Source organism: Stegostoma tigrinum, chromosome 1 (genome assembly GCF_030684315.1).
Source record: "Stegostoma tigrinum isolate sSteTig4 chromosome 1, sSteTig4.hap1, whole genome shotgun sequence".
Lineage (NCBI taxonomy): Eukaryota > Metazoa > Chordata > Chondrichthyes > Orectolobiformes > Stegostomatidae > Stegostoma > Stegostoma tigrinum.
The window spans coordinates 179,300,060-179,327,981 of NC_081354.1; the positions used below are offsets into that span (position 1 = coordinate 179,300,060).

The 27,922-nt window shown below is 45.7% G+C and overlaps 2 protein-coding genes across 2 annotated transcripts in view; one reads left to right on the forward strand and one right to left on the reverse strand.

Moving 5' to 3' along the window:
* Positions 1-27,922, reverse strand: part of LOC125457394 (disintegrin and metalloproteinase domain-containing protein 12-like) — a 130,441-nt gene that overhangs the window by 76,718 nt on the left and 25,801 nt on the right. The window lies entirely within an intron of this gene.
* Positions 5,992-27,922, forward strand: part of LOC125456241 (sperm flagellar protein 1-like) — a 62,175-nt gene continuing 40,244 nt past the window's right edge. Inside the window, exons 1-2 of the mRNA XM_048539191.2 lie at positions 5,992-6,275; positions 15,964-16,075. Coding sequence (XP_048395148.1) covers positions 6,167-6,275; positions 15,964-16,075 — 221 coding nt within the window. The 5' untranslated portion in view covers positions 5,992-6,166. The remainder of the gene's footprint in view (positions 6,276-15,963; positions 16,076-27,922) is intronic.

The window sequence follows — 27,922 nt, forward strand, 5'->3', positions numbered from 1 at the left end:
CACCTGCTATATGCTGACCCACAATGTCCTGAGAAATTCCAGGATTTTGACCCAGTGACAGTGAAGGGGCAGTCATATATTTCCATGTCAGGTTGGTAAATGGCTTGGAAGGGAACTTGAAGGTGGTAGAGTTCCCATAAATCTGCTACTTTTGTCCTTCTAGATGGAAGTGGTCGTGGGTTTGGAAGGTGCTGTCTGAGGATCTTGGCTGAATTTCTGCATTGCACCTTGTAGATAGTACACACTGCTGCTACTGAGTGTCAGTGGTGCAATGAGTGGATGCATGTGGATGTAGTGCTAATCAAGCGAGCTGCTTTGTCCTGGATGGTGTCAAGTTTCTTGAGTGTTGATGGGGCTGCACTCTTCAGGGCAAGCACACTCATGTGCTTTGTAGACGGTGAACAGACTTTGGGGAGTCAGGAGATGAGTTACTTGCCACAGTATTCCTAGTCTCTGAGATAACAAAGTGTGAAGCTGGATGAACACAGCAGGCCAAGCAGCATCTCAGAAGCACAAAAGCTGACGTTTCGGGCCTAGACCCATCAGGGCTGCTGAAGGCCTGAGATGCTGCTTGGCCTGCTGTGTTCATCCAGCTTCACACTTTGTTATCTTGGATTCTCCAGCATCTGCAGTTCCCATTATTTCTGATTCCTAGTCTCTGACCTGCTCTTGTAGCCACTGTGTTTATGTGGCGAATCCAGTTGAGTTTCTGATCAATAATAACCCCCAGGATGTTAATAGTGGGGTATTCAATGATGATAACACCATTAAATGCCAAGGGGTGGTGGTTAGATTGTCTCTTATTTGTAATGGTTATAGCCTGGCATTTGTGTGGCACGGATGTCACTTGCCACTTGTCAGCCCAAGCCTAGATAATGTCCAGATCTTGTTGCATGTGAACACAGACTGCTTCAGTATCTGACAAGCACGAATGGTGCTGAACATTGTGCTATGATCAGAAAACTTCCAAGTTCCTATCTGGCACGTGGGTGAATAGGAAACTGTGTATGAATAAGGTGAGATTAGGTACACAAACTGTGCAAATAGGCCTCTCACCAATCATTAGCTAGGAGTTTCTTTTTCTTGATGTCAAGAACCTCAATTTTCTGATGTCACATCTGAATCACCATTGCTGGTATCATGCAGGGATTGGGAAGATTCCACATTACATGTCAAATTACTCAAATACTGAATTGTTTCCTGAAAGAAACCTATCCAATTTAAATATTCATATCTTTCCTGAATTTGCTTCTACATATTGTTTGGTTACCAAATGTTAATCCTTTTTATTTCCTGTTCATTTTATAATGCATGGTATTCTCCAAGGTTTCACTTAAATGAACCTGTCATTGAAGGAGCCGAGTCTAAACAACCAGGGTCAAGATTTCAACACATATGGTGCATTTCGATTCAGGGAACTGCTGCTGTTATGGATCAAATTTGAAGTCCATCTATCAAGATAAGAGTGTCGATTGACACTGTGAATCATGTTAGAAAACTCAAAACCTAATCAGACACGGAGAGGCTAAGCAACATAGGAGCAGGAAAGCTGACATTTTGGGCCTAGACCCCGAAACGTCAGCCTTCCTGCTCCTAAGATGCTGCTTGGCCTGCTGTGTTCATCCAGCTCTACACCTTGTTATCTCAGATTCTCCACCATTTGCAGTTCCTACTATTTCTCAGACACGGGGAGAATGTGCAAACTCCACACAGACCCAAGCGTGGGATGAAACTCGGGTCCCCGGCACTGTGAGGAAGCAATGCTAACCACTGAGCCATCATGCCAACCTTTGTCCGTTATAATAATTTCACTGAATTCAAATTTGTGGGATTTGAATGCAGGTCTCCAGTTTAACAGACTCGGACGCAATGATTCTTCCCAATCCAAGAGAATGTAAAAAGAAATATTGGGGGGGTGGGTGTCATTACAAATTGACCAAAAGAGGTTTGTTTCTACATTTGTTGAATATCAATTTTTTTTAACAGTTCCCAGATACCTGAAAAATGAAGTTTTAGCCTATCGACGAGAAAAAAGTTTTAGACCATTGTGGTTAGGGTATACAGCACATAATAATGACATAATTCTTTAATTATACAACTTCCTTTTAAGTTTATTTTTATGTGTCCCAGTGTTGTATTTTGTAATGCTTCTGTTATGCACTTTGGAGAATTTTGTGATGTTAAAGGTGCTATACAAATAAGTTGTTTATTGGTTGTACTACTTTAAAAGATGTTGGGGAAGTGGAGGCCGCATCTTCACCATCCCCCCAGACCTCCCATTGACTGAGGACGAACAGTCAGTCCTTAGCAAGGGGCTCACCTTTGTCCCCCTACAACCACACATCAACGAATACCAGTCACGGTTGGACATAGAGCAGTTTTTCTGTCGTCTTCGCCTCCATGCCTACTTCTTCAACCGGGAACCTAACCCTCCTTCCACTGACCCCTTCACCCGCTTCCAACACAAGTCCTCCTCCTGGACACCACCCCCAGGCCTCCTACCCTCCCTCGACCTCTTCATCTCCAACTGCCGTCGAGACATTAACCGCCTCAACCTCTCCACCCCTCTCACCCACTCCAACCTCTCCCCCGCAGAACGGGCAGCCCTCCGCTCCAACCCCAACCTCACCATCAAACCCGCAGACAAGGGTGGCGCAGTGGTAGTATGGCGCACTGTCCTCTACATTGCCGAGGCCAGACGCCAACTCTCCGACACCACCTCCTACCGCCTCCTCGATCATGACCCCACACCCGAGCACCAAACCATCATCTCCAACACCATTCACGACCTCATCACCTCAGGGGACCTCCCACCCACAGCCGCCAACCTCATTGTTCCCCAACCCCGCACGGCCCGTTTCTATCTCCTTCCCAAAATCCACAAACCTGCCTGCCCTGGTCGACCCATCGTCTCAGCCTGCTCCTGCCCCACCGAACTCATCTCCACCTATCTAGACTCCATTTTCTCTCCTTTGGTCCAGGAACTCCCTACCTACGTCCGTGACACCACCCACGCCCTCCACCTCCTCCAGGACTTCCAATTCCCTGGCCCCCAACACCTCATATTCACCATGGACGTCCAGTCCCTGTACACCTGCATTCCGCATGGAGATGGCCTCAAGGCCCTCCGCTTCTTCCTGTCCCGCAGGCCCGACCAGTCCCCCTCCACCGACACTCTCATCCGCCTAGCTGAACTCGTCCTCACACTCAACAACTTCTCTTTTGACTCCTCCCACTTCCTCCAGACTAAGGGGGTGGCCATGGGCACCCGCATGGGCCCCAGCTATGCCTGCCTCTTTGTAGGTTACGTGGAACAGTCCCACTTCCGCACCTACACAGGCCCCAAACCCCACCTCTTCCTCCGGTACATTGATGACTGTATTGGCGCCGCCTCTTGCTCCCCAGAGGAGCTCGAACAGTTCATCCACTTCACCAACACCTTCCACCCCAACCTTCAGTTCACCTGGGCCATCTCCAGCACATCCCTCACCTTCCTGGACCTCTCAGTCTCCATCTCAGGCAACCAGCTTGTAACTGATGTCCATTTCAAGCCCACCGACTCCCACAGCTACCTAGAATACACCTCCTCCCACCCACCCTCCTGCAAAAATTCCATCCCCTATTCCCAATTCCTCCACCTCCGCCGCATCTGCTCCCACGATAAGACATTCCACTCCCGCACATCCCAGATGCCCAAGTTCTTTAAGGACCGTAACTTTCCCCCCACTGTGATCGAGAACACCCTTGACCGCGTCTCCCGTATTTCCCGCAACACATCCCTCATGCCCCGCCCCCGCCACAACCGCCCTAAGAGGATCCCCCTCGTTCTCACACACCACTCTACCAACCTCCGGATACAACGCATCATCCTCCGACACTTCCGCCATTTACAATCCGACCCCACCACCCAAGGCATTTTTCCATCCCCTCCCCTGTCTGCTTTCCAGAGAGACCGCTCTCTCCGTGACTCCCTTGTTCGCTCCACACTGCCCTCCAACCCCACCACACCCGGCACCTTCCCCTGCAACCGCAGGAAATGCTACACTTGTCCCCACACCTCCTCCCTCACCCCTATCCCAGGCCCCAAGATGACATTCCACATTAAGCAGAGGTTCACCTGCACAGCTGCCAATGTGGTATACTGCATCCGCTGTACCCGGTGCGGCTTCCTCTACATTGGGGAAACCAAGCGGAGGCTTGGGGACCGCTTTGCAGAACACCTCCGCTCAGTTCGCAACAAACAACTGCACCTCCCAGTTGCAAACCATTTCCACTCCCCCTCCCATTCTCTAGATGACATGTCCATCATGGGCCTCCTGCACTGCCACAATGATGCCACCCGAAGGTTGCAGGAACAGCAACTCATATTCCGCCTTGGAACCCTGCAGCCATATGGTATCAATGTGGACTTCACCAGTTTCAAAATCTCCCCTTCCCCTACTGCATCCCTAAACCAGCCTAGTTCGTCCCCTCCCCACACTGCACCACACAACCAGCCCAGCTCTTCCCCCCCACCCACTGCATCCCAAAACCAGTCCAACCTGTCTCTGCCTCCCTAACCGGCTCTTCCTCTCACCCATCCCTTCCTCCCACCCCAAGCCGCACCCCCAGCTACCTACTAACCTCATCCCACCTCCTTGACCTGTCCGTCTTCCCTGGACTGACCTATCCCCTCCCTACCTCCCCACCTATACTCTCTCCACCTATCTTCTTTAGTCTCCATCTTCGGTCCGCCTCCCCCTCTCTCCCTATTTATTCCAGTTCCCTCTCCCCATCCCCCTCTCTGATGAAGGGTCTAGGCCCGAAACGTCAGCTTTTGTGCTCCTGAGATGCTGCTTGGCCTGCTGTGTTCATCCAGCCTCACATTTTATTATCTTGGAGGCCACTGTTGTTTGGTTTTCATCAGGTGCTGACACTGGGGCAGCCCATTGGTTCACATGTTTGTACACTATTGTGGAGAGCATTTGGTCCATTGTGTCTGTTCTGGCTCTCAGAAGGAGTGATGCATGTCATACAGTTTCATTGTCTTCTCTCTGGGGAGTTCCTTTCTTAGATAATAGTTCAATTTCTTCTTTGTTCTTCCATCTTCAATTGAAACTCCCTTTATGTTTTATAGGGAGGCAGTGACCTAGTGATTGTATTGCTGGTCTGTTAAACTGGAGACCTGCGTTCAAATTCCCACAAATTTGAATTCAATGAAAATATTGAATTAGGAGTCTTCTGATGACCATGAAACTGTTGTTGATTTTTGGGAAAATCATCTGGTTCACTAATGTCCTTTAGGGGAGGAAAGTGCCACTCTTACCTGGTCTGGCCTACACGTGACTCCAGACCCACATCAATGTGGTTGCCTCTTAACTTCCCAGTGGGTAATTAGGGGTGAGCAATAAATGATGGCCTAGCCAGTGTCACGCTCATCCTGTGAATGAATAAAACTAAATACACACTCAGGCAGCGCATTCCAGTCTCCTAAACACTTGCTGCATGATAATGACGAATTCATATCACCTTTGCTTCCTTTGCTCATCACCAAAATCCTCTCGTTTGAAAGAAACAAAAGCAGAAGCTGCTGTAGAAACTTAGCGAACCTGTCAACAACTGCAGAAAGAAAGCCCTTCTTCAAATGCCAGACTGAGTTCCCCTGGCAATTTCTCGTTCTGTCAGTTTCAGATTTTTAATCTTTTCACTCTTTTTCTCCCATGTCTACTCTTTTTCTCCCATGTTTACATTGTCCAGTCCACTGTATTTTGAAATTCTTCGGTCTCGAGACATATCCAGTGCCTCCTTTGTGGGTTTATTTCAGTCAGGTACTGGAATAGCTTCCAGTAGCTCACCCAGGTGGGACGGGCAGTACGGCCTCCCGCATCGTCCGCATGGGTGTCGCAATGCCTCTTGGGGGTTGTAGTTCCCTGCCACGGATCGCTCCAGTCACGCGAGGGGGGGTCTCGGGCGACATGAACTACAACGACCAGCATTCCGCTCGCCGGCAGCGGCCGATTTCCACGGCAACGGGAGACAACATGGCGTTCTCCCGCCGGTGAACAAGTGCGAGTTGCTGTCCCCACGGCGCCTTCCCGCGGTTTGTGTAAGGTCATTTCATCGTTTGTTTCACAGAAAAGGAACAGCTGCTGCCGAAGAGCGTTTTGTGAATAGTTTGGAGCCGGCGATGGCGGCCGGGATGGACGAGGAGAGCCTGCAGGATCTATACTCCTGGGTAGACACCTTCCATCTGTCCAGGGCCAGGCGCAACGTTGCCAGGGACTTCAGTGATGGAGGTGAATTGAGGCTGAGAGAGAGAGAGAGAGGGATGGAGATTCCCAACTTTTATCAAAATCGCTCAGTTCACACTCACCTGCTCACACCACATCCGTCCGTGGTCTGTTTTAAAATTTAGACTTGATTTGATTTGATTTATTGTACCACATGAGTACAGTGAAAAGCTGTGTTTTGCGACCAGTACAGGCAGATCATGGCAAAGCAAGGACACACACATCATAGGGTGCTTAGACAGAATGAGGAATACAAGGTTACGGCTGCCCAGATGGTGAACAGAGCAAGGTCAGCATTACTTGAAGCTGGAGAGTCCATTCAGTGGTCCAACAACAGCAGCGAAGTAGCTGTTATTGAACATTTTGGCACGCGTGTTCAAGCTTCTATATCTTCTGCCTGACAGAAGATGTTGCAGGAGAGCATTACAGGGTTGGGAGGGATTTAGTGTCATGTTTCGACCTGTCAAAAGAAAATAGAAATGTACGTGCCGGAAGCCTAAAATAAAATGCTACTCTCTCTGCTTCACACACACACTCATGTACAAATCCTGTCACCCATGACTTACACAGGTGCACATTTCTCACAGAGTCAAACAGCATGGAAACAGATCCTTTGGTCCAATCATCCACGGCAAACATAATCCCAAACTAATCTAGTCACACCTGTCTGTACCTGGTCCATAATCCCTCCAAACATTTTGTGTACTTATCCAAATGTCCTTGGAACATTGTCACTGTATCCCCATCCACCACTTCCTCCAGATGCTCATTCTTCACATGAACTACTGTCATGTCCTTTTTAATTCTTTCTCCTCTGACCTTAAAAGTATGCACCCTCGTCTTGAACTTGCCCACCCAAGGGAAAAGACACCTGGCATTCACCTCATCGATGCCCATGATTTATAAACCTCTATGAGGACACCCCTCAACATCCTATGCTCCAGGGGAAAGTCCCAGCTTATCCTGCACCTCCTAATAACTTCTGGAATCAGTCAAAAAAAAATCATTTTTAGCTCCTGAAATTTTATTTCCAGTTTTATAACTTGGGAAACATTTTAAATCCAGAACTGTTTTTCACTATGAGAAATTTCCAGGAGACGTCCCCCTCCAGCAACAAGTAGGCAAATCTTCCAGTCTTATGAACATATGAATTAGGAACAGGAGTAGGCCACTTCGTCACTCAGTAGGATCATGGCTGATGTGATTACTTCATGCCCTGCTTACCCTGCTACTCTTTCACCTGTTTGCCATCAAGAATCTATCTTCCTTTGCCCAAAAAATATTCATTGAACCTGCTGCTACTGCACTTTTGAGGAAGAGAGTTTAAAGACACATAATCCTCTGTGAAACAGCCTCATCTGTCTTTAATGGGTGACCCTTTCTCTTTGAGCAGTGACTCCCCCTCTAGTTCCAGATTCTCCGCAAGAGGGAATATGTTCTATGGCTCTAGTATGTCAAGTTGTCCAGGATCTCTTGGATGATTAACTCACATTGCTTCTTTTTCTTCTAAACTCCAGCCAGTACAAGCCTAGCCTAGCCAGCATTTTCTTATAAGACAACAAGGTGTGGAGCTGGATGAACACAGCAGACCAAGCAGCATCTCAGGAGCACAAAAGCTGACGTTTTGGGCCTAGACCCTTCATCAGAGAGGGGGATGGGGAGAGGGTTCTGAAATAAATTGGGAGAGAGGGGGAGGCGGACTGCAGATGGATAGAGGAGAAGATAGGTGGAGAGGAGAGTATAGGTGGGGAGGAGATAGGTCAGTCCGGAGGACGGAAAGGTCAAGGAGGCGGGATGAGGTTAGTAGGTGGGAAATGGAAGTGCGGCTTGAGGTGGGAGGAGGGAATAGGTGAGAGGAAGAACAGGTTAGGGAGGCAGGGACGAGCTGGGCTGGTTTTGGGATGCAGTGGGGGGAGGGGACGAGCTGGGCTGGTTTAGGGATGCAGTGGGGGGAAGGGATGAACTGGGCTGGTTTTGGGATGCAGTGGGGGAGGGGGAGATTTTGAAGCTTGTGAAGTCCACATTAAGACCATTGGGCTGCAGGGTTCCCAGGCGGAATATGAGTTGCTGTTCCTGCAACCTTCGGGTGCCATCATTGTGGCACTGCAGGAAACCCATGTCGTCTAAAGAATGGGAGGGGGAGTTAAAATGGTTCACGACTGGGAGGTGCAGTTATTGTCCCTATTTATTTCAGAGTCCTCTCACCATCCCTCTTTTCTGATAAAGGGTCTAGGCCCAAAACGTCAGCTTTTGTGCTCCTGAGATGCTGCTTGGCCTGCTGTGTTCATCCAGCCCCACACTTTGTTGTCTTGGATTCTCCAGCATTTGCAGTTCCCATTATCTCTGATCGCTCTTTTCTTATAAGACATTCCAGTTATTCCAGGTATTAATCTATTAAACTTTCTCCAGACTGCTTACAACATGTTCACATCCTTTCTTAATAAGCCAATTAATACTGTGCACAGTACTCTAGATGTGGTGTCACCAGTGGTCCGTTTAGCTTAAGTATAACCTTTGTATTCAATTCTCCTTGCAGTAAATGATTTTCTATTTGCTTTCCTAACTACTTGCTGTTTCTGTGTATTAATATTTTGTGATTCATATGCTAGGTCACCCAGATCCCTTGGCAGTTCAAAGTTCTAAACTCATTTAGCTGCGTCTCCCAAACACTTTTCCCTACTGTAACCCCCTGTGAGTCCTGAAAACTGTCACAACCTCTAAATGAGAAGTTGAGGCGGGTGGACCTGCGAGATGTGGGGTATCTGTGAAAGTGGCAAATTGCCTGTTAGTGCGCAACGCAGTGGTTGTAACTCCATCAAAGCTTCACCATAGTCATTGCTTCCTGAGATCTTGTGACTACAAGATTTTAACTTGCGATCCATTTGAGGTCCTGATTCCAACTTTGGGATGTTCTGATTCAGATAATAAGCAGTAGAATTTATATCATTTAAATGTAATAACCTGATCACATTCATGGTTAATTAATGTGTGATTTAACTTTTTATTACTGGACTTTAGTATTTTATCAGTTGTTTTAGTGGAACAGTGTATTGAAGAATAAGCACATAGGAATTGCTGAACCTAGCAAAGAATATCACAGTTTCCTCATTTCATCATCTGTTACCCTGGAAGTCATGCTAGTCAACAAACAGCAGTATTTGTTCACAAAATATGGTTCAGTTAGTGGCATTCCTGCCTCTGAGTGAGGTAGGATTTGATTGGATTTATTACTGTCACATGTACCAAGTGTACAGTGAAAAGTTTTGTTTTGCGTGCAGCACATGCAGATCATACCATACAAAATGCATAAGGAAAATAGAACAGAGCAAGGTCTATGGTGTTAAGGTTGCAGAGAACATTGAGATCAACATTAAATGTAAAATTTGAGAGGTCCATTTAGAAGCCGTTCAGGTCTATTCACATGCCTAATCCACACATAAAGCACAGTTCTGACGAGTGGCCACCGGACCTAAAATGTTTTAATTCCGAATTCTCTCCACAGATGCCGCCCGATCTGTTGATTTTTTAAAATTCCCCAGCACTTACTCTTTTTGTTTCCCATTTCCAGCATCCGCAATTTGTTTTTTTTTGGTGTAAAGCACAGAGTTTTGCTTACAGCACATTTGCAGGCAGAGATATATGCATAACACACATTTTTCAACACAGAGTTCTGCTTAACTGGTACAGGCAGAGAGACACGCTTAACACACACATGTACAAGCACTGGCATTTGCTTAACACACTTATGTACAAGCAGATATAGAGCACAGACATCTGCTAAGCACACCCAACACGGGAAGAGGTACATGCTTAGTACACATGTACAAGACACATACCTTTTAAACTGCAGACACGTGCAGTCAGAGATGCCTGCTTAACACACACAGGGACAGACTTCTGCTTTAACACATACAGGCAGAGATATATCCACAACACACATACTTAGCACAAAAATTTAAACATACGCATACAGACATATGCTTAATACAGAGATGCAGATGTAGGCACATGCTAAACATGCGTTTTTAAACAAAAATACATATTTTGCACACACTCATACAGACACAAAATGCTGACACCCTGTATAAATACATGTAAACAGACAAAAAATATTTAAATATGGAGAGAAAAATACAAGCTGACACAAAAGGAAAATATTGCAGCTTGTAGGAAGCCGGAAAGTAAGGGTGTGGCACAGTGGCTCAGTGGTTAAGTCATAATGGGAACTGCAGATGCTGGAGAATCCAAGATAACAAAGTGTGAAGCTGGATGAACACAGCAGGCCAAGCAGCATCTCAGGAGCACAAAAGCTGACGTTCCGGGCCTAGACCCTTCAGAGAGGGGGATGGGGAGAGGGTTCTGGAATAAATAGGGAGAGGGGGGAGGCGGACTGAAGATGGAGAGAAAAGAAGATAGGTGGAGAGGAGAGTATAGTTGGGGAGGTAGGGAGGGGATAGGTCAGTCCATGGAAGACGGACAGATCAAGGAGGCGGGATGAGTTTAGTTTGGTAGGAAATGGAGGTGCGGCTTGAGGTGGGAGGAAGCGATGGGTCAAAGGAAGAACAGGTTCGGGAGGCGGAGACAGGCTGGGCTGTTTTTGGGATGCAGTGGGAGAAGGGGAGATTTTGAAGCTTGTGAAGTCCACATTGATACCATTGGGCTGCAGGGTTCCCAAGCGGAATATGAGTTGCTGTTCCTGCAACTTTTGGGTGGCATCATTGTGGCACTGCGGAGGCCCATGATGCCATGATGGCTTAGTGGTTAACACTGCTGCCTCAGGGCGCCAGCGACTCAGATTTAATTGGGTGACTGTCAGTGTGCAGTTTGCACATTCTCTCCCCTGTTTGCATGGGTTTCCTCCTGGTGCTTCAGTTTCCTCTCACAATTCAGCAATGTGCAGATTAGGTTGATTGGCCACACTAAATTGCTCATAGTGTCCAGGGATACATAAACTCATCCATTTATGTGCTAATATATATATTTACGTACCACCCCACCAACCTCCAGATCCAAAGCATCATCCTCCTGCATTTCCGCCACCTGCAGAAAACAAACCTGACCGCCCTGGTCAACCCATCGTCTCTGCCTGCTCCTGTCCTACCGAACTTATCTCCACTTATCCTGACTCTATTTCCTCCCCCCCCCCCCCCGCCAGGTCCAGGAACTGCCCATCTACGTCAGTGACACTACCCACGCCCTCCACCTCCTTCAAAACCTCTGATCCCTGGTCCCCAACACCTCATCTTCACCATGGATGTCCAGCCCCAATACACATCCATTCCCCATTCTGATGGCCTAAAGGCCCTCCACTTCTTGCCCCGCAGGCCTGACCATTCCCCTGCCACTGAGTCCCTTGTCTGCTTAGCTGAACTCATCCTCTCCCTTAACAACTTCTCCTTCAATTCCACCCACTTCTTACAGACAAAGCGGGTGGCCATGGGTACCTGCATGAGCCCAAGCTATGCCTACCCCTTTGTCGGTTACATGGAACAGTCCCTCTTCTGTAGCTACACTGGCGCTAAACCCCATCTCTTCCTCCGTTACATTGATGACTGTATCGTTGCCGGCACATGCTCCCACGAGGACCTCGAACAGTTGATCCACTTAACCGAAACCTTCCACCCTGAACTTAAGTTCACCTGGACCATCTCTGATACCTTTCTCTCCTTCCTGGACACCTCTGTTTCCATCTCTGGCAACCACCTGGAAGCCGATACCCATTTCAAGCCTACCAACTTCCACAGATACCTAGAATACACCTCGTCTCACCCACCTTCCTGCAAAAATGCCATCTCCTATTCCCAATTCCTTCGCCTCTACCGCATCTGCTCCCAAGATGAGACATTCCACTCCTGGATGTCCCAATTGTCCTTGTTTTTCAAGAACTGCAACTTCCCCTCTACAGTGGTCGAAAACACCCTCGACTGCAACTCTCGCATTTCCTGCAACTCATCCCTCACATCCCCTCCCTGCAATAACAACAAAAACAGAATCCCCTTTGTCCTCACATACCACCCCACCAACCTTCGGATACAACGCATTATTCTCCGGCACTCCTGCCACCGGCAATCTGACCCCACCACCAAATTCATTTTTCCCTCCCCACCCTTATCTGCCTTCTGGAGGGACCACTCTCTCCCTTGTCCAGTCCACACTTCCCACCACCCCACCACCCCCGGCGCCTTTCCCTGCAACCATAGGAAGTGCTCCATCTGCCCCTACACCTCCCTCCTCATGCCCATCCTAGGCGCTAAGAAAACCTTCCACATCTGCCTGCACATCTGCTGATGTGGTATACTGTATCCACTGTTCCCGATGTGGCTTCCTCTACATCTGAGAAACCAGACAGAGGCTTGAAGACAGCTTTGTGGAACACCTACGCTTGGTTCGCAACAAACGACTGCACCTCTCTGTTGCGAACCACCTCAAGTACCCCTCCCACTCGTTGGATGACATGTCCATCCTGGATGCCCTCCAGTGCCACAACAATGCCACCTGAAAGTTGCAGAAACAGCACCTCATATGTCATTTGGGAACCCTGCAGCCTAATGGTATCAATGTGGACTTCACAAGCTTCAAAATCTCCCCACCCCTGACCGCGTCCCAAAACCAGCCCAGCTCGTCCCCACTTCCCTGACCTGTCTGTCCTTTCTCCCACCTATCCACTCGTCCCACCTCAACCCCCACCCCTGCCTCCTACCTACCAGCCTCATTCCTACCTCCTTGACCTGTCTATCTTCCCTGGACTGACAATCCCCACCCTAACTCCCCACCTACACTCATCTTTACTCGCTCCATCCCCACCTCCTTGACCTGTCCCTCTCCTCTCCACTTATCTGCTCCTTTATCCATTTTCCATCTGCCTCCCCGCCTCTCTCTATTTATTTCAGAATCCCATTCCCCTCCACCATTTCTGAAGAAGGGTCCAGACCCGAAACATCAGCTTTCCTGCTCCTCTGATGCTGCTTGGCCTGCTGTGTTCATCCAGCTCTACACCTTGTTTTCTCAGATTCTCCAGCATCGGCAATTCCTACTATCTAATATATATATATACGTGCTCATGTATTTGCAACTAGTCCTGGCAACATCCTCGTAAATGACTCAATGCAAACTCCGTTGATGTGGTGTGTAGGTTGTTGGTGAATTTTAATGAAGAAAGCCCTTTGTCTCTTTAATCTCCTCTTTCCAGGGCACTAACATCACTGAAGTGAGTTGAGTAATTGTACCTAAAGACTCAATCTAGGCTTGCTCCAATGCATTACCCTTTTCATAGAATTCCTACAGTCCAATAACAGGCCATTCGGCCCATTGAATCTGCATCAATCCTCTGAAGAATATCCCATGAAGACCCACCCCTTCTACCTTGCCCCTGTAATCCTCCATTTCCTGTGGCTAATCCACCAAGTTTGCATGTCACTGGACACTGTGGGCTATTTACCTTAGCCAAACCACCTAAACTGCACATCTTTGGACTGTGGGAGGAAACCGGAGCATCTGGAGGAAACCCACACAGACATAGGGATAATGCACAAACCCCACGCAGTCATCTGAGGCTGGAATTGAATCCGGCTCCCTGGAACTGTGAAGCAGCAGTACTAACTAAGCCCTGAATCACTTGTCGCCCCCATTTTTAAGAATTTTTGTAGGCTGTGCTTCTGACTGTTTCCAATGGAGACTTGATATTCCAGAATATTGGTGGATAAATGATTTCTGTCATCTGCTTTCTGTTAGTCTAGTGTTTCTTTACCATATGATTCATCTTTCCTTATATGTGTCCTTTCTAGAGATGGAAGATGGCTTGATACAGCATTATATTCTCTCAGATGTATATTTTTATGCCAGAATGGGTGGCATTTGAATTAATGGAAATTTAACAGTTAGAAAGTGTCTGATTGATGAGTGTGACCTGAGGGAGGGATACGATTCAGCATTGTAATAGTTTCTTATGTTTCAAGATAACAAAGTGTGAAGCTGGATGAACGCAGCAGGCCAAGCAGCATCTTAGGAGCACAAAAGCTGACGTTTTGGGCCTAGACCCTTCATCAGAAAAGGGGGATGGGGAAAGGATTCTGAAATAAATAGGGATGGAAGGGGAGGCAGACTGAAGATGGATAGAGGAGAAGATAGGTGGAGAGGACAGTATGGTTGGGGGGCGGTAGGGAGAGGATAGGTCAGTCCGGGGAGAATGGACAGTTCAAGGGGGTGGGATGAGGTCAGTAGGTAGGAAATGGAGGTGTGGCTTGAGGTGGGAGAAGGGGATAGGTGAGAGAAAGAACAGGTTAGGCAGGCGGGGACGAGCTGGGCTGGTTTTGGGATGCAGTGGGGGGAGGCGAGATTTCGAAGCTGGTGAAATCCACATTGATACCAATGGAATATGAGTTGCTGTTCCTGCCACCTACGGGTGGCATCATTATGGCGTTGCAGGAGGCTCAGGATGGGCATGTCGTCTAAAGAATGGAAGGGCGAGTTGAAATGGTTCACAACTGGGAGGTGCAGTTGTTTACTGCGAAGCGAGCATAGGTGTTCTGCAAAGCGATCCCCAAGCCTCCACTTGGTTTCCCCAATGTAGAGGAAGCCACACCGTGTACAGCGGATGCAGTATACCACATTGGCGGATGTGCAGGTGAACATCTGCTTGATGTGGAAAGTCATCTTAGGGCCTAGGATGGGGGTAAGGGAGGTGGTGTGGGGGCAGGTGTAACACTTCCTGCGGTTGCAGGGGAAGGTGCCAGGTGTGGTGGGGTTGGAGGGGAGTGTGGAGCGGACAAGGGAGTTGTGGACAGTGTGGTCTCTCCAGAAGGCAGACAAGGGTGGGGATGGAAAAATGTCTTTAGTGGCGGGGTTGGATTGTAGATGGCGAAAGTGTCGGAGGATGATACGTTGTATCCGGAGGTTGTTGGGGTGGTATGTGAGGACGAGGGGGATTCTCTTTTGGCAGTTATTGCGAGGGCGGGGTGTGAGGGATGAGGTGCGGGAAATACGGAAGACACGGTTGAGGGCATTCTCAACCACTGCGGGGGGGAGTTTGCGGCCCTTGAAGAACGAGGACATCTGGGATGTGCAAGAGTGAAATGCCTCATGCAGATGCGGTGGAGGCGAAGGAATTGGGAATAGGGGATGGAATTTTTGCAGGAAGGTGGGTGGGAGGAGGTGTATTCCAGGTAGCTGTGGGAGTCAGTGGGCTTGAAATGGACATTGGTTTATAGGTGGTTGCCTGAGATGGAGACAGAAAGGTCCAGGAAGCTAAGTGATGTGTTGGAGATGGTCCAGGTGAACTTCTTATGTTTCAACAGTCTGCCAGTGACTCACATCTTAAACTTGCCAGTGAGAAGTGTTTAGAGACCATGGGAACTGCAGATGCTGGAGAATCCGAGATAACAAAGTGTGGAGCTGGATGAACACTGCAGGCCAAGCAGCATCCTAGGAGCACAAAAGCGGATGTTTTCGGCCTAGACCTTTCATCAGAAAATGATGAAGAAATAATGAGATGTAATTAATTTGCTGAGGGTTGTGTCAGTAAGGACTAAATGTCTTCAGGAGAATGGGACACAATAATGAAATGAAAAGTCCCCTGTACTTTCATATAATAAATTTAGCAGAATGGGCAGGTTTTATGACTGATATCAGAGTTCAGTGTTACTTTGGTGGTAGTTTTAGTCTGTGCATTCTGAAATTCTCAATGCTTTGATTGCAGTTTTAATTGCTGAAGTGGTGAAGTTTCATTTCCCTAAACTGGTCGAGATGTACAACTACACACCAGCCAATTCAACACAGCAGAAATTGAACAACTGGGCTCATCTGAACAGGTAACAGATCAATGTCACCAAACAATGCATGAAAGAAAGAATATTGGTTGATATATAACATCAAAGCAATTGGGGATGGGCTTTTATTCATGTTTTGGGGCACTGGAGGTGAGATGGTGCACAATTTAATCCACAAAGCTTTCAAGAATACTGAGCTAGACAAAGACATGCAGTAAGTTAAGCATTGACGGGCTAGATACAGAGATGATGATCCCAATCATGGAGAAATCTAGAACAGGAGGAAATCAGTTGAAAAATAAAGGGACTGACATCTTCTTTCAGACCACCATTAGTCCTCTGAATTCTGTTCTCCAGAGAGCTACAGAAGATAGATTGTAGCCAGATAAGCCATACTCATATTGAATATCAGAAGAAGCTTGATGAACTGAATGACTTTCTCTTTCATGCTTAAACTTTTTCTCATCAATGCTCTTGCTGCTGACCTCCATTGCCATTTTTTTTAGCCAGGTTTCCTTTGGACAGAATATGTCTCACCTGTCTGCCACTCACTGTTAAAGCCTCTGCCTCGACAGAGGGCACTGGGTAACTTTAATGCCACCCATAATCGCCTGCCCATTACCAGGCATTGGCCTTTTGAGCTCCCTGCTGCTTCAGTTCATCAGGGAATTGCGGGGTCATTCAAGGCTGAGTTTACCATTTTCTGAGTCACATCTCTGGGCTGCTCCCAGCACTTCTAAAGACCATTTTTTTCACTGTTTTTGATTGTCGACTGAAATAGGGAAAGGATTATTTTGAAAACCAAATATTGTGGAAGGGATTATAGCACTTTTTAAAAGTGAGTTACAAACTTATTGTAAGTGGGGTTTACACTTCCGCTTGCTCAACTAGTGTGAGAATGTTAGTTGCAGATGAGTGGCAACAGGGACTGTACACAAAATGAGGTTTGACCAGCACATTTCCTAGTGAGGTATGACACACTGCTAATTAGGCACCAACCTTGTGCCCTGGCCACATCGGCGCATTGTGTGTGAAACTTGTGTTGCATCGCATAGCATAGTGTCTGGATCTGGAAAAGATCTGGGTGTCAGTTTTTCTGACCCTACATCAGTGTCTTCAGTACATACTGTGATAGAGATTTGAACCTCTCTTTTCCAAACAGTAATTTATGCTCAACCAAGTTTTAATCTTAAACTAACATTTGATCAGTTTTTATTAGCCAGTGGTATTAAAGGGCACGGGGCAAAAATAGTTATGTGGAATAGGTTGCGGATCAGCCACAGTCATTGAAAGACAGAACAGGCTGTGGGGCTAAATAACACACGTGTGGGCCTCTTCTATGAAGAAGGTGGCTGTATCTACTGTAGTGAGGCATGGAAACACAGAAAATAGGACCAGGAGTAGTCCATATGGCCTTCGAGCCCACTTCACCATTCATTAGGATTATGGCTCACCCTCTATCACAATATCATATTTCCACTTTCTTCTAATATGCTTTGATACTTCTAAAATCTAAACATAAAGCTATCTATTATAACAAAGTGTGGAGCTGGATAAACACAGCAGGCCAAGCAGCATCTCAGGAGCACAAAAGCTGACATTTCGGGCCTAGACCCTTCATCAGAGCCCTCTGATGAAGGGTCTAGACCCGAAACGTCAGCTTTTGTGCTCCTAAGATGCTGCTTGGCCTGCTGTGTTCATCCAGCTTCACACTTTATTATCTTGGATTCTCCAGCATCTGCAGTTCCCATTATCACTCATAAAGCTATCTATTTCTTGACTGTCCTGAGGAATGGTCATTGGATCTGAAATGTTAACTCTGACATTTTCTTCACTGATGCTGCCACGCCGTGCTGAACTTTTCCAGTAAATTCTGTTTTTGTTTCAGATTTACAGCCACTGCAATTTTCAGTTTTTGTTTTTGTTACCTGGCAACTCCAGTTTGCCACTTACTTCTCTGGAAATCTCTGACTTCCATGTCACAAATTACTCAGCCTCTTGTTTCCATAACGTGAGATTAATGAGGCCAGATTAAATAATAAAGAGGGTGATAATGAGTGATGATTCATGCCAATAGATATCTTGCTACTCACTAGCATGAATCTCATCTTACGTTCCAACACTTGGTTGGACTTCGAGAAGGACCTCACAGACATTTCACCTGCTTTTCCGAAATTTCTTGCCTTGGTCCATATCAGTCATGCACTGGGAAGATTCTGTTGAGTATTTCCATTTACAGGAATATCAAGAAATTAGGAGGTTTCTTTAAATATAAGTGGCCACCCATTTAAGACAATGATGAAGAATTTTTTTTCATTGAAGGTCTTGAGTTTTTGGAATGCTCGTCCTTAAAAAGCGGTGCAAACAGAGTCTTCAAATTTTTTTTAAACAGATGTAGACAGATTATTGAGAAGTAAAGTGGTGGAGGTTATCTGGGGTAGGCAGGAAAATGGAATAATCAGAGCAGTCATGATTTTATTGAATAGCAGAGAAGGCTCAAGGGGCTGTGGCCTGTTCCTGCTGTTAATTCATATGTTGATCTTTCTTCACTGAAGCTGATTTTGATTGTGGGTTGCTACTTCTCCTGCGTACTTGTGAAGTGAAGTTGCTTTCCTTGTGTCAGGGCTGTTTGGGTGATAAATACTATTCAATGACTCCCATGTCTTTAGCTGGAATGGCAGAAGTGCAGTTTTAAAGCTGGTGAGAGAAGACAAGAGGTAGTGAACCCATTCTTAAGTCTCTTAATCCTTGTTATTGTGATTTAGTGCTGTGATCTCTTTTGAACACAAAGTAGAAACACCCGGCAATTGGTAGTAGAGAGCTGACTGGATCCAGCACCAAAGCTAGTCACAGATAAATGTTGGTTTGATGGTTATCAAAGAGAAAACCAAAAGCCTGTATGAGGCCATACAGAATGAGCACAGTGAGAAGTGTCAGTCAGAAAGCTTCAATCCTAGATGTGAATGGTTCTACCACTTCAAGAGGCATTCCTGCACAATATTATAGAGTTTGGTGAAGCAGCTAATACTGATATAGAAGAAGCTGATAAATTCCCTGCCCATTTGAAGAGAGTTATTAGTGAAGATGGCTAGTCACCAAAGTAAGTTTTTTAATATTGACAAGATGGAACTTTTTTCGAAATCTATACCACAAAGAATTAACATTGTGAAAAAAAGGACGAGTCAGCAGCAGATTTTAAAACTTCCAAAGGGAGTTACTTGACTATTCTTCTTGGTGGGAACACTGCAGAAGATTTAAAGTTTTGACCACAGTGGTGTTAAAGCCCAAGATACCATTGAAGGGTTATTATAAGGAGTATCTGCCCTATTGGCGCTAAAATTAGATAGGCTGGATGCTGGAGCACTCTTTCAGGAATAGCTGTCTCTGTATTTCATCACTGCTTGCAGAGCATATTGTCCTAGAGAAAATCTCACATTCAAAATATTGCTCTTGTTGAATCATTGCTGAGGTCATTCCTTCCGCCTTGATGGAGTACCTGAAAATGTGAAAGTGTTTTTCTTGCCCCCCCCCCCCCCCCCCCCCGAACATAACTTTACTGATTTAGCCCATGGACTAGGGAGCAGCAGCAGCATTCAAGGCCTGAGTACCTTCTCTCAACTCATTATGGCAACGAATCGTGTGAGTCTGCTGTCAGTCAGGGAATTTGGCATAGTTATATGAACCTCATGGGTATTAACAGTCTTGATGATTCATGGGTTGTAGTCACATTGTCATGTTTAAACAGTGTGTGATGGAAATTGTTGCCCAAGTGCCAAAAATTGTATGATGCTGTCCCTGAGGTTCAGCTTGAAATCATGACCATGGTGAGACAGGCTACCTTGGATGAAGTAAATTGTCCAAAGAGGACTTAATGCAGATAGAGAGTCAAGCTGAAGAGATCAATTGTAATATATGAGAGGTCCATTCATAAGCCTGATAACAGCAAAAAAGAAGCTTTTCTTGATAATGATCTTCTTAAGGAATCAATGTTAAAGCCAGCATTCAGCTGAAACACCACTCACTTGAGTTTTTGTCAAGGAATCAAGTGTAAAAACTTTCCAACTCAAGGAAGAAGCAATGGAAATGTTCGCAGTGAATGAACCCGAAAAGAAAGGGTGGTGGCTAAGTGAACAGAGGGATTAGTGATATTGTTGACTACCGCTGGGACATCTACTGAGAGAAGCAAAATAAAACTGTCCTTGGATAAACTTTTCAAGACTGATCGTGATGCTGACTTTACATCCCATTAATTCCAAGTTACTCACCTAACTTTCAAGCTCAGCTTCCAAGCAGCACCAGCCCACACCTGGTAGAATCTAGAGATTAGATATATCAGCATCACAAAACCCATCAAGCAAGAGTGGCAACAAATCATCCACAGATGGACAGCACTGCTTGACTGAGTCAGATTGGTGTTTCTGTATGTTCAATGATTGATTTTAATTTTGCAATTTATTTCAACCAGGAATGAGTACTGAACATGCATGACACAGAACCTCAACTTGTATACTGTTTATTTCATAAGGGAAATGTCCACAGGAACCTAATGCTGGCTTTGACATCAGTTCCTTAGGGAGATTATGCTTCAAGAACAGTTCTTCCCTGCTGTTATCAAACTTATGAACGGATCTCTTAAAATTGATCTTTCTCCGCACCTTCCCTGTAGCTGTAACGTTTTATTCTGCATTCTATTCTTTTACTTTGCTGTACTTATTCAAGGTATGATATATCTGGGTAGCATGCAAAATATTTCACTGAATCTTGGTACATGTGACAATATGTAATCAAATCAAAAATTCACTTAAAACTATCACTTCAAGTCCCAATTTTCAAGATCACAACTGCAACTATAAGTGAGCGATAGCTGCAGCAGGCATTTTCCAATGACAGTGAAATTTTACCAGCAGCATATAGGGTCCACAATGCCTGGGACTTGTAAACTCATACTAGATGAGTAGATGAGTACAGAACACATGGCTGGAGTAATCTGAAAATAGGATACAATCTGCAGGGTAAGGTTGCAAATTTGGCGACCTTGAAGCCACAAAACTGTTGCAGTGCAGAAGGCTATTTAGCCGATTGTATCTCAACCAGATTTCTGAATGAGCGTTATGACTTTAGCACCAATCTTCTGCCTTTCCCTTATCATCCCGAATTTTGTTTCTATTTAAATAATCAACCAATGCCTTCTTGAAAGCCAGAACTACAAATGCCTCTGCTACACTTTCAGGCAGTGCATTTCAGACGCTCACTACTCATTGTGTCAAAAGTGTTTTTTTTGTCACATTACATTTCCCTCTTTTGCCAATTACCTTGTACCTCTGCCTTCATGTTCACAATCCTTTTATGAGAGGTAACGGTTTGTCCTTCTCTACTGTCCAAGGAAACTAGTACAGTCCTCCGATGTATTTTCCTGTCTTAAGTTCCTTATCCCTGGAAATATTTTCCTAAGTCTCTTCAACAAAATCTCCTATGCATTCACATCTTTCCTAAAGTGTAAACCCATAACTGCACATCATTCCAGTTGAGGTTTAACTAGATATTTGTCTAAGTATAAATACTACTGCTTGTTACTGCAGTCTGTGGCTGTATTAATAACACCTGAGGAGGAGGCAGTGATGTAGTGGTAATTGTTTGCAATCAAGAACCTGAGATCAGTATTCTGGGGAAATGCATTTAAATCCTACCATCTTAGATTGTGAAATTTGAATTCAATGAAAGTCTGAAATAGATAAAAGGGAAAGAACTGTGGATGTTGTAAATCAGAAGCAAAAACAAATTGCTGGAGAAGCTCAGCAGGTCTGGCAGCATCTGTGAAGAGAAATCAGAGTTAATGTTTCGGGTCTGGGGACCCTTCCTCAGAACAATGGTGACTGTGAAACCCATTAATTTGTCATTAAAAATGGATATGAACAAAGAACAAAGAAAATTACAGCACAGGAACAGGCTCTTTGGCCCTCCAAGCCTGCGCCGATCGAGATCCTCTGTCTAAGCCTGTCATCTATTTTCTAAGGATCTATATGAGAGGCATAGATAGAGTTGATAGCCAGAGACTATTTCCCAGGGCAGAAATGGCTAGCACGAGGGGTCATAGTTTTAAGCTGGTTGGTGGAAAGTATAGAGGGGATGTCAGAGGCAGGTTCTTTACGCAGAGAGTTGTGAGAGCATGGAATGCGTTGCCAGCAGCAGTTGTGGAAGCAAGGTCATTGGGGTCATTTAAGAGACTGCTGGACATGTATATGGTCACAGAAATTTGAGGGTGCATACATGAGGATCAATGGTCGGCACAACATTGTGGGCTGAAGGGCCTGTTCTGTGCTGTACTGTTCTATGTTCTATATCCCTTTGCCCCCTGCCCATCCATGTACCTGTCCAGGTACATCCTAAAAGACACTATCGTGTCTGCATCTACCACCTCCGCTGGCAGCGCGTTCCAGGTACCCATCACACTCTGCGTAAAGAAATTTCCGAGCATATCTTCCATAAACTTTCCTCCTCTCACTTTGAACACATGACCCCTAGTAGTTGAGTCCCCCACTCAATGCTTTGCTAATGTGTTGGAGGGAAAGAAATCTGCCATCATTACCTGGTCTGACCTATGTGTAACACCAGACTCATTATGATGTTGTTGACAATGTGAATTTCCTCTGGACAGTTAGTGATGGGCAAACATTACTAACTGCTCGACCTGACAGTTTTAATGTCTTATGTTTGTCTACAACTAGGTCCTTCTGCTTCTACACACCTTTTTAGGTAGCAGGAGATTGCAGTGCAGAATTGAATTGCAGTTGAAAACAGCAGCAGGTGGGAATAGGTACAATAGGCCAGCACAGATCCTTTTAAAAAACAGATTCTTTTGAAACCTTAAGCCAGCTAGTGACAGGCATGAAAGCCAGACAGAAGAACCACTTTCAAATTTAGCAGTAGACACTCTTTAAACTCTGTAAAAACAAAACTCCCCTCCCTACCTCCCCACCTATACTCTCCTCTCCACCTATCTTCTTTTCTCTCCATCTTCGGTCCGCCTCCCCCTCTCTCCCCATTTATTCCAGAACCCTCACCCCATCCCCCTCTCTGATGAAGGGTCTAGGCCCGAAAAGTCAGCTTTTGTGCTCCTGAGATGCTGCTGGGCCTCCTGTGTTCATCCAGCCTCACATTTCATTATCTTGGATTCTCCAGCATCTGCAGTTCCCATTATCACTAAAACTTTACCAAAGTTTTGTTTTAAATTCATGATAACATTACAAATGTTAGATTACTTTTTAACCAGGTACCAAATCGGATTCCAGATTTATGAATATCACTTGGATGATTATAATTTTTCAAAAGTGTAGTGATGGGCTTAAAACTGAATCCTCAAAACCAGACCATTAAGGTTAATCATTAAGGATTAAATGGACATGACTTAATAAAGTAGAAAATACATGAGAGCAGGCCTCGTGCAAAAACACACTGTTTTAGTAGGAAGGTAATTCTAGCTGCCTGGGGAAACTTTTTTTATTCAACCTATTTTTTCCTAATGACCTATTGAAGGATGTTATTACACACCTGTTGAACAGGTGAGCCTCCCTGTCCAGAGTTTGGGACACTACTGCTGTACCATAAAAGGACCTTATGCCGCTAACACGGAGCCACCTGGAGGCATTTTTCAACTTTTTTTCTGCATAGTGGAAGGTTTGGAAATATTGAAAATGTGACAAAATGGTAATAAGAACAAAAGAGAAGTACAGCACTGGAATAGGCCCTTCAGACCTCCAAGCCTGTGCTAATCATCATGGCCAAACAAATTTAAAAACAAATCTACTGAACTTACTGGTCCATATCGCTGTATTCTCTCCCTATTCATGTAACCGTCCAGATGCCTCTTAGATGTCGCTACTGTGCCTGCTTCCACCACCTCTTCTAGCACTGTGTTCCAGGCTCCGACCATTCTCTGTGTGAAAAACCTCCTTCACACATCTCCCTTAAACTTTCCCCCTCTCACCCTGAACTTGTGCTCCCTTGTAATTGAAACTTCAACTCTGAGAAAGAGCCTCTGACCATTCACCCTGTACGCACTCATAATTTTGTAGACATCTGTTGGGCTTCCTGTCGGCCACTGTCTTTCCAATGAAAACAACCTTAGTCTTTTTAACATTTCCTCATAGCCAATGCTCTCAAGATCAACATTCTGGTGAACCTTCTCTGCACCTTTCCAAAGGTTCCACTCTCCTCTGGTGGTGTGGCAACCAAAACTGTACACAGTACTTCAAGTGCAGCCTAACAAGGGTTTTATATTGCTGCAGCATGGTTTGCCAACACTTGTACTACATGCCCTGGCTAATAAAGGCAAGCATACCACATGCTTTTTCATTCATCTTGGCCACCTGTGTTCCCACTTCTGGGAATCTGTGTTTCTGCATGTCCAGATCCATATGCATAGTAACGTTCTTAGGGGTTCTGCCATTTACACTGTAATTCACACCTAAGTTTGATATTCAGAATGCATCACTTCACATTTATCTGGATTAAATTCCATCTGCCATTTCTGTGCCGAAGTCGCTAAATTATCTATATCCTGTTGTATCCTTTCACAATCTTTGGCGTTATCAGCAATTCTACCAATCTTGGTATCATCTGCATCTTGCTAATCAGACCACCCAAACCTTCCTCCAGATCATTTATGTATACTACAAAAAACAGGGGACCTAAGACTGATCCCTGTGGAACACCACTAGTTATCGGTCTCCATTCTGAAAAATATCCTTCCACTGCTACCCTCTGTCTTCTACGACCAAGCCAGTTTTGTAACCATCTGGCCAGCCCACTCCAAATCCCATGTGATTTTAATTTTTGTACCAACCTGCCATGTGGGACTTTATCAAATGCCTTTCTAAAGTCCATATAAACTACATCCTTAAACCTTCCCTCATCAATTATCTTAGTCCCATCTACAAGAAATTCAATTAGGCTGCTGAGACATGACCTTCCTCATAGAAAGCCATGCTACCCGTCTACTAACTAGTAATACTAACTACTCCATTTTCTTCCAAATGTGAATGTGTCTTGTCCCTCAGTATCTTCTTCGAGAGCTTCCCACCACAATTGTCAGGCTCACCACTTTATAATTTCCTAGATTATCCCTGCTTCCTTTCTTAAACAAGGGAACAACGTTGGCTAATCTCAAGTTCTCTTGAATGTCACCTTTGATCAAGGAGGATCATAGAATCATAGAATCCCCACAGAGTGGAAACAGGCCCTTGGGCCCAACAAGTCCACTCTGACCTTCAGAGCACCCCACCCAGACCCATCCCCCTGTAACCCACCTAATCTACACATCCCTGAATTTTATGGGAAATTTAGCATGGCCAATTCACCTAACGTGCACATCTGTGGACTGTGGTATGAAACCGGAGCACCTGGAGGAAATCCATGCAGACACGGGGAGAATGTGTAAACTCCACACAAGTAGTCGCCCGAGGGTGGAATCTAATTGGGGCCCTGGTGCTGTGAGGCAGCAGTGCTGACCACTGTGCCACCATGCTGCCCTTAACGGATGTGAAGATATCTGCTAATGCCCCAGCTATTTCTTGCCTTGCCTCTTGCAGTAATGTGGGATAGATCCCATCTGGTCCTGGGGTCTTATCTACCTTAATACAATTTAGGATTCCCAAAACTTCCTCCTTTAATATATTGACATTTTCTAGAGTATTCATACACTCAACCCTGACCTCAACATAAGTCAAGTCCTTCTCCTTGATGAACACTGATACAAAATACTCGTTAAGGATCTCGCCCACTTCCTGTAGCTCCATGTATAACTTCCCTTCTTTTTCCTGGAGTTGATCCACTCTTTCGCTTGTGACCATCTTTCTTCTAATATATGTCTTAAGAACCTTGGGTATCTCCTGGACCCTGTTGGCTACCGATATTTCATGGCTCCTTTTAGCCTTCCTAATTCCACGTTTAGTTCCTTCCTAAGTTCCCCATACTCCTCAAGGGATTCATCATTTTGAGGCTGTCTAGACGTAGCCTATGCTTCCTTTATCCTTTTGACTAAGCTTACAATTTCCCTTGTCATCCATGATTCCTGAATTCTGCCATTCCTGTCCTTAAGTTTTGCAGGGACATGCATTTCCTGCACTTTAATCAACTGGTCTTTAAAAGCCTCCCACATGCCATAGAACATAGAACAATATAGCGCAGAACAGGCCCTTCGGCCCACGATGTTGCGCCGACCTGTGAACTAATCTAAGCTCCTCCCCCTACACTATCCCGTCATCATCCATATGCTTATCCAAGGACTGTTTAAATGCCCCTAATGTGGCTGAATTAACTACATTGGCAGGCAGGGCGTTCTATGCCTTTACCACTCTCTGAGTAAAGAACCAGCCTCTGACATCTGTCTTAAATCTATCACCCCTCAATTTGTAGCTATGCCAGATGTAGATTTGCCCTCAAATAACTGTTCCCAATCCACATTCCCCAATTTCCATCTAATTTGGATGTAATTGATCCGTGCCCAATTAAACACCTTCACCCTATGGCGTTATGGCCACTAAGTCCAATATGCTCTCCAACTGAAACATTGATCCCCTGTCCTTGCTCAATCCCTAATACCAAGTTTAGAATGGCCTCCTCTTTATTTGGTTGTCAGCGCACTGACTCAAAAATCCCTCCCGGACAGTTCTAACAAATTGCCCTCCATCCAACCCCTAGTTCTGAGGGAGTCCCAGTCAATAACAGAAAATTTGAAGCTACCAACCACAACTGCCCTGCAGTTCCAGTGTCTGATTATATATCCGCTCCTCTGTCTCCTGAAAACTCCCAACATTGTGATTTCACCCTTCGTATTCCTGAGCTCCACCCGTAATGCCTCACTCAACATCTCTCCGATGTGTCCTCCCTCAACACAGCTGTGATGTGATCCCGAATCAGCAATACAACTCTCCAACGTCTTTTGTATCCCTTTCTGTTCCGTCTAAAACAGCAATACCCTGGAATGCTAAGCTGCCAGCCCTGTACCTCCTTTAACCATATCTCTGTCATGGCAATAAAATCATAATTCAATGTAGTAATCCATGCCCTTAGTTCATCTGACTTATCTGTTATCTTCTTGCATTGAAGTAACTACAGTCCAAACCCCCAGTCCCTCTGAAACCTACAACTTCCCTCTGCTTGCTCTTACCCTGCACTATGCACATCTCAGTCTCTCTTTTGGCCCCAGCCCCTGCACTTACTGGCCTGTTGCGAGCTGTCACAAACTTCCCACCCAAGATATTGGTGCCCACCCAGTTCAGACACAACCCACCCTTGTACAGGTCCCACCTTCCCCAGAAGACATCCCAATGATTCACATTTCTAAAGCCCTCCCTCCTAGACCAGCTCATTAGCCACATGTTAAACTGTACTCTCTCTCTCTGTTCCTAGCCTCACTAGCCCATGACACAGGTAGTGATCCTGAGATTACTACCCTGGTAGTCCTGCTTCTTAGCTCTCTACGTAACTCCCTAAATTGTCTTCATAGGACCTCTTCCTTCTTCCTTCCTGTGTCATTTGTGCCAGTGTGGAACAATAACTTCTATCCATTTTCCTTCATATTTCAGGATGTCCTACACCTGCTCAGAGACATCCAGGACCCTGCTACCAGGGAGGCAACACGCCATCCTGGAGTCTTGTTCATGGCCACAGAAATGCCTGTCTTTGCCCCCGACTATCAAGTCACCTACGACTATTGCTTGCCTGGACTTTGCCCTGCCCTGCTCTATAGTAGAACCATTTGTGATGCCACCGACCTGGCTACTGCACATACTGTCTCCTGATAGGCTATCCCCCTAACTGTATCCAGAATGGTATATCTGTTTGAAAGGGGAATATCCGCAGGAGACTCCTGCATTACCTGCCTGCCTC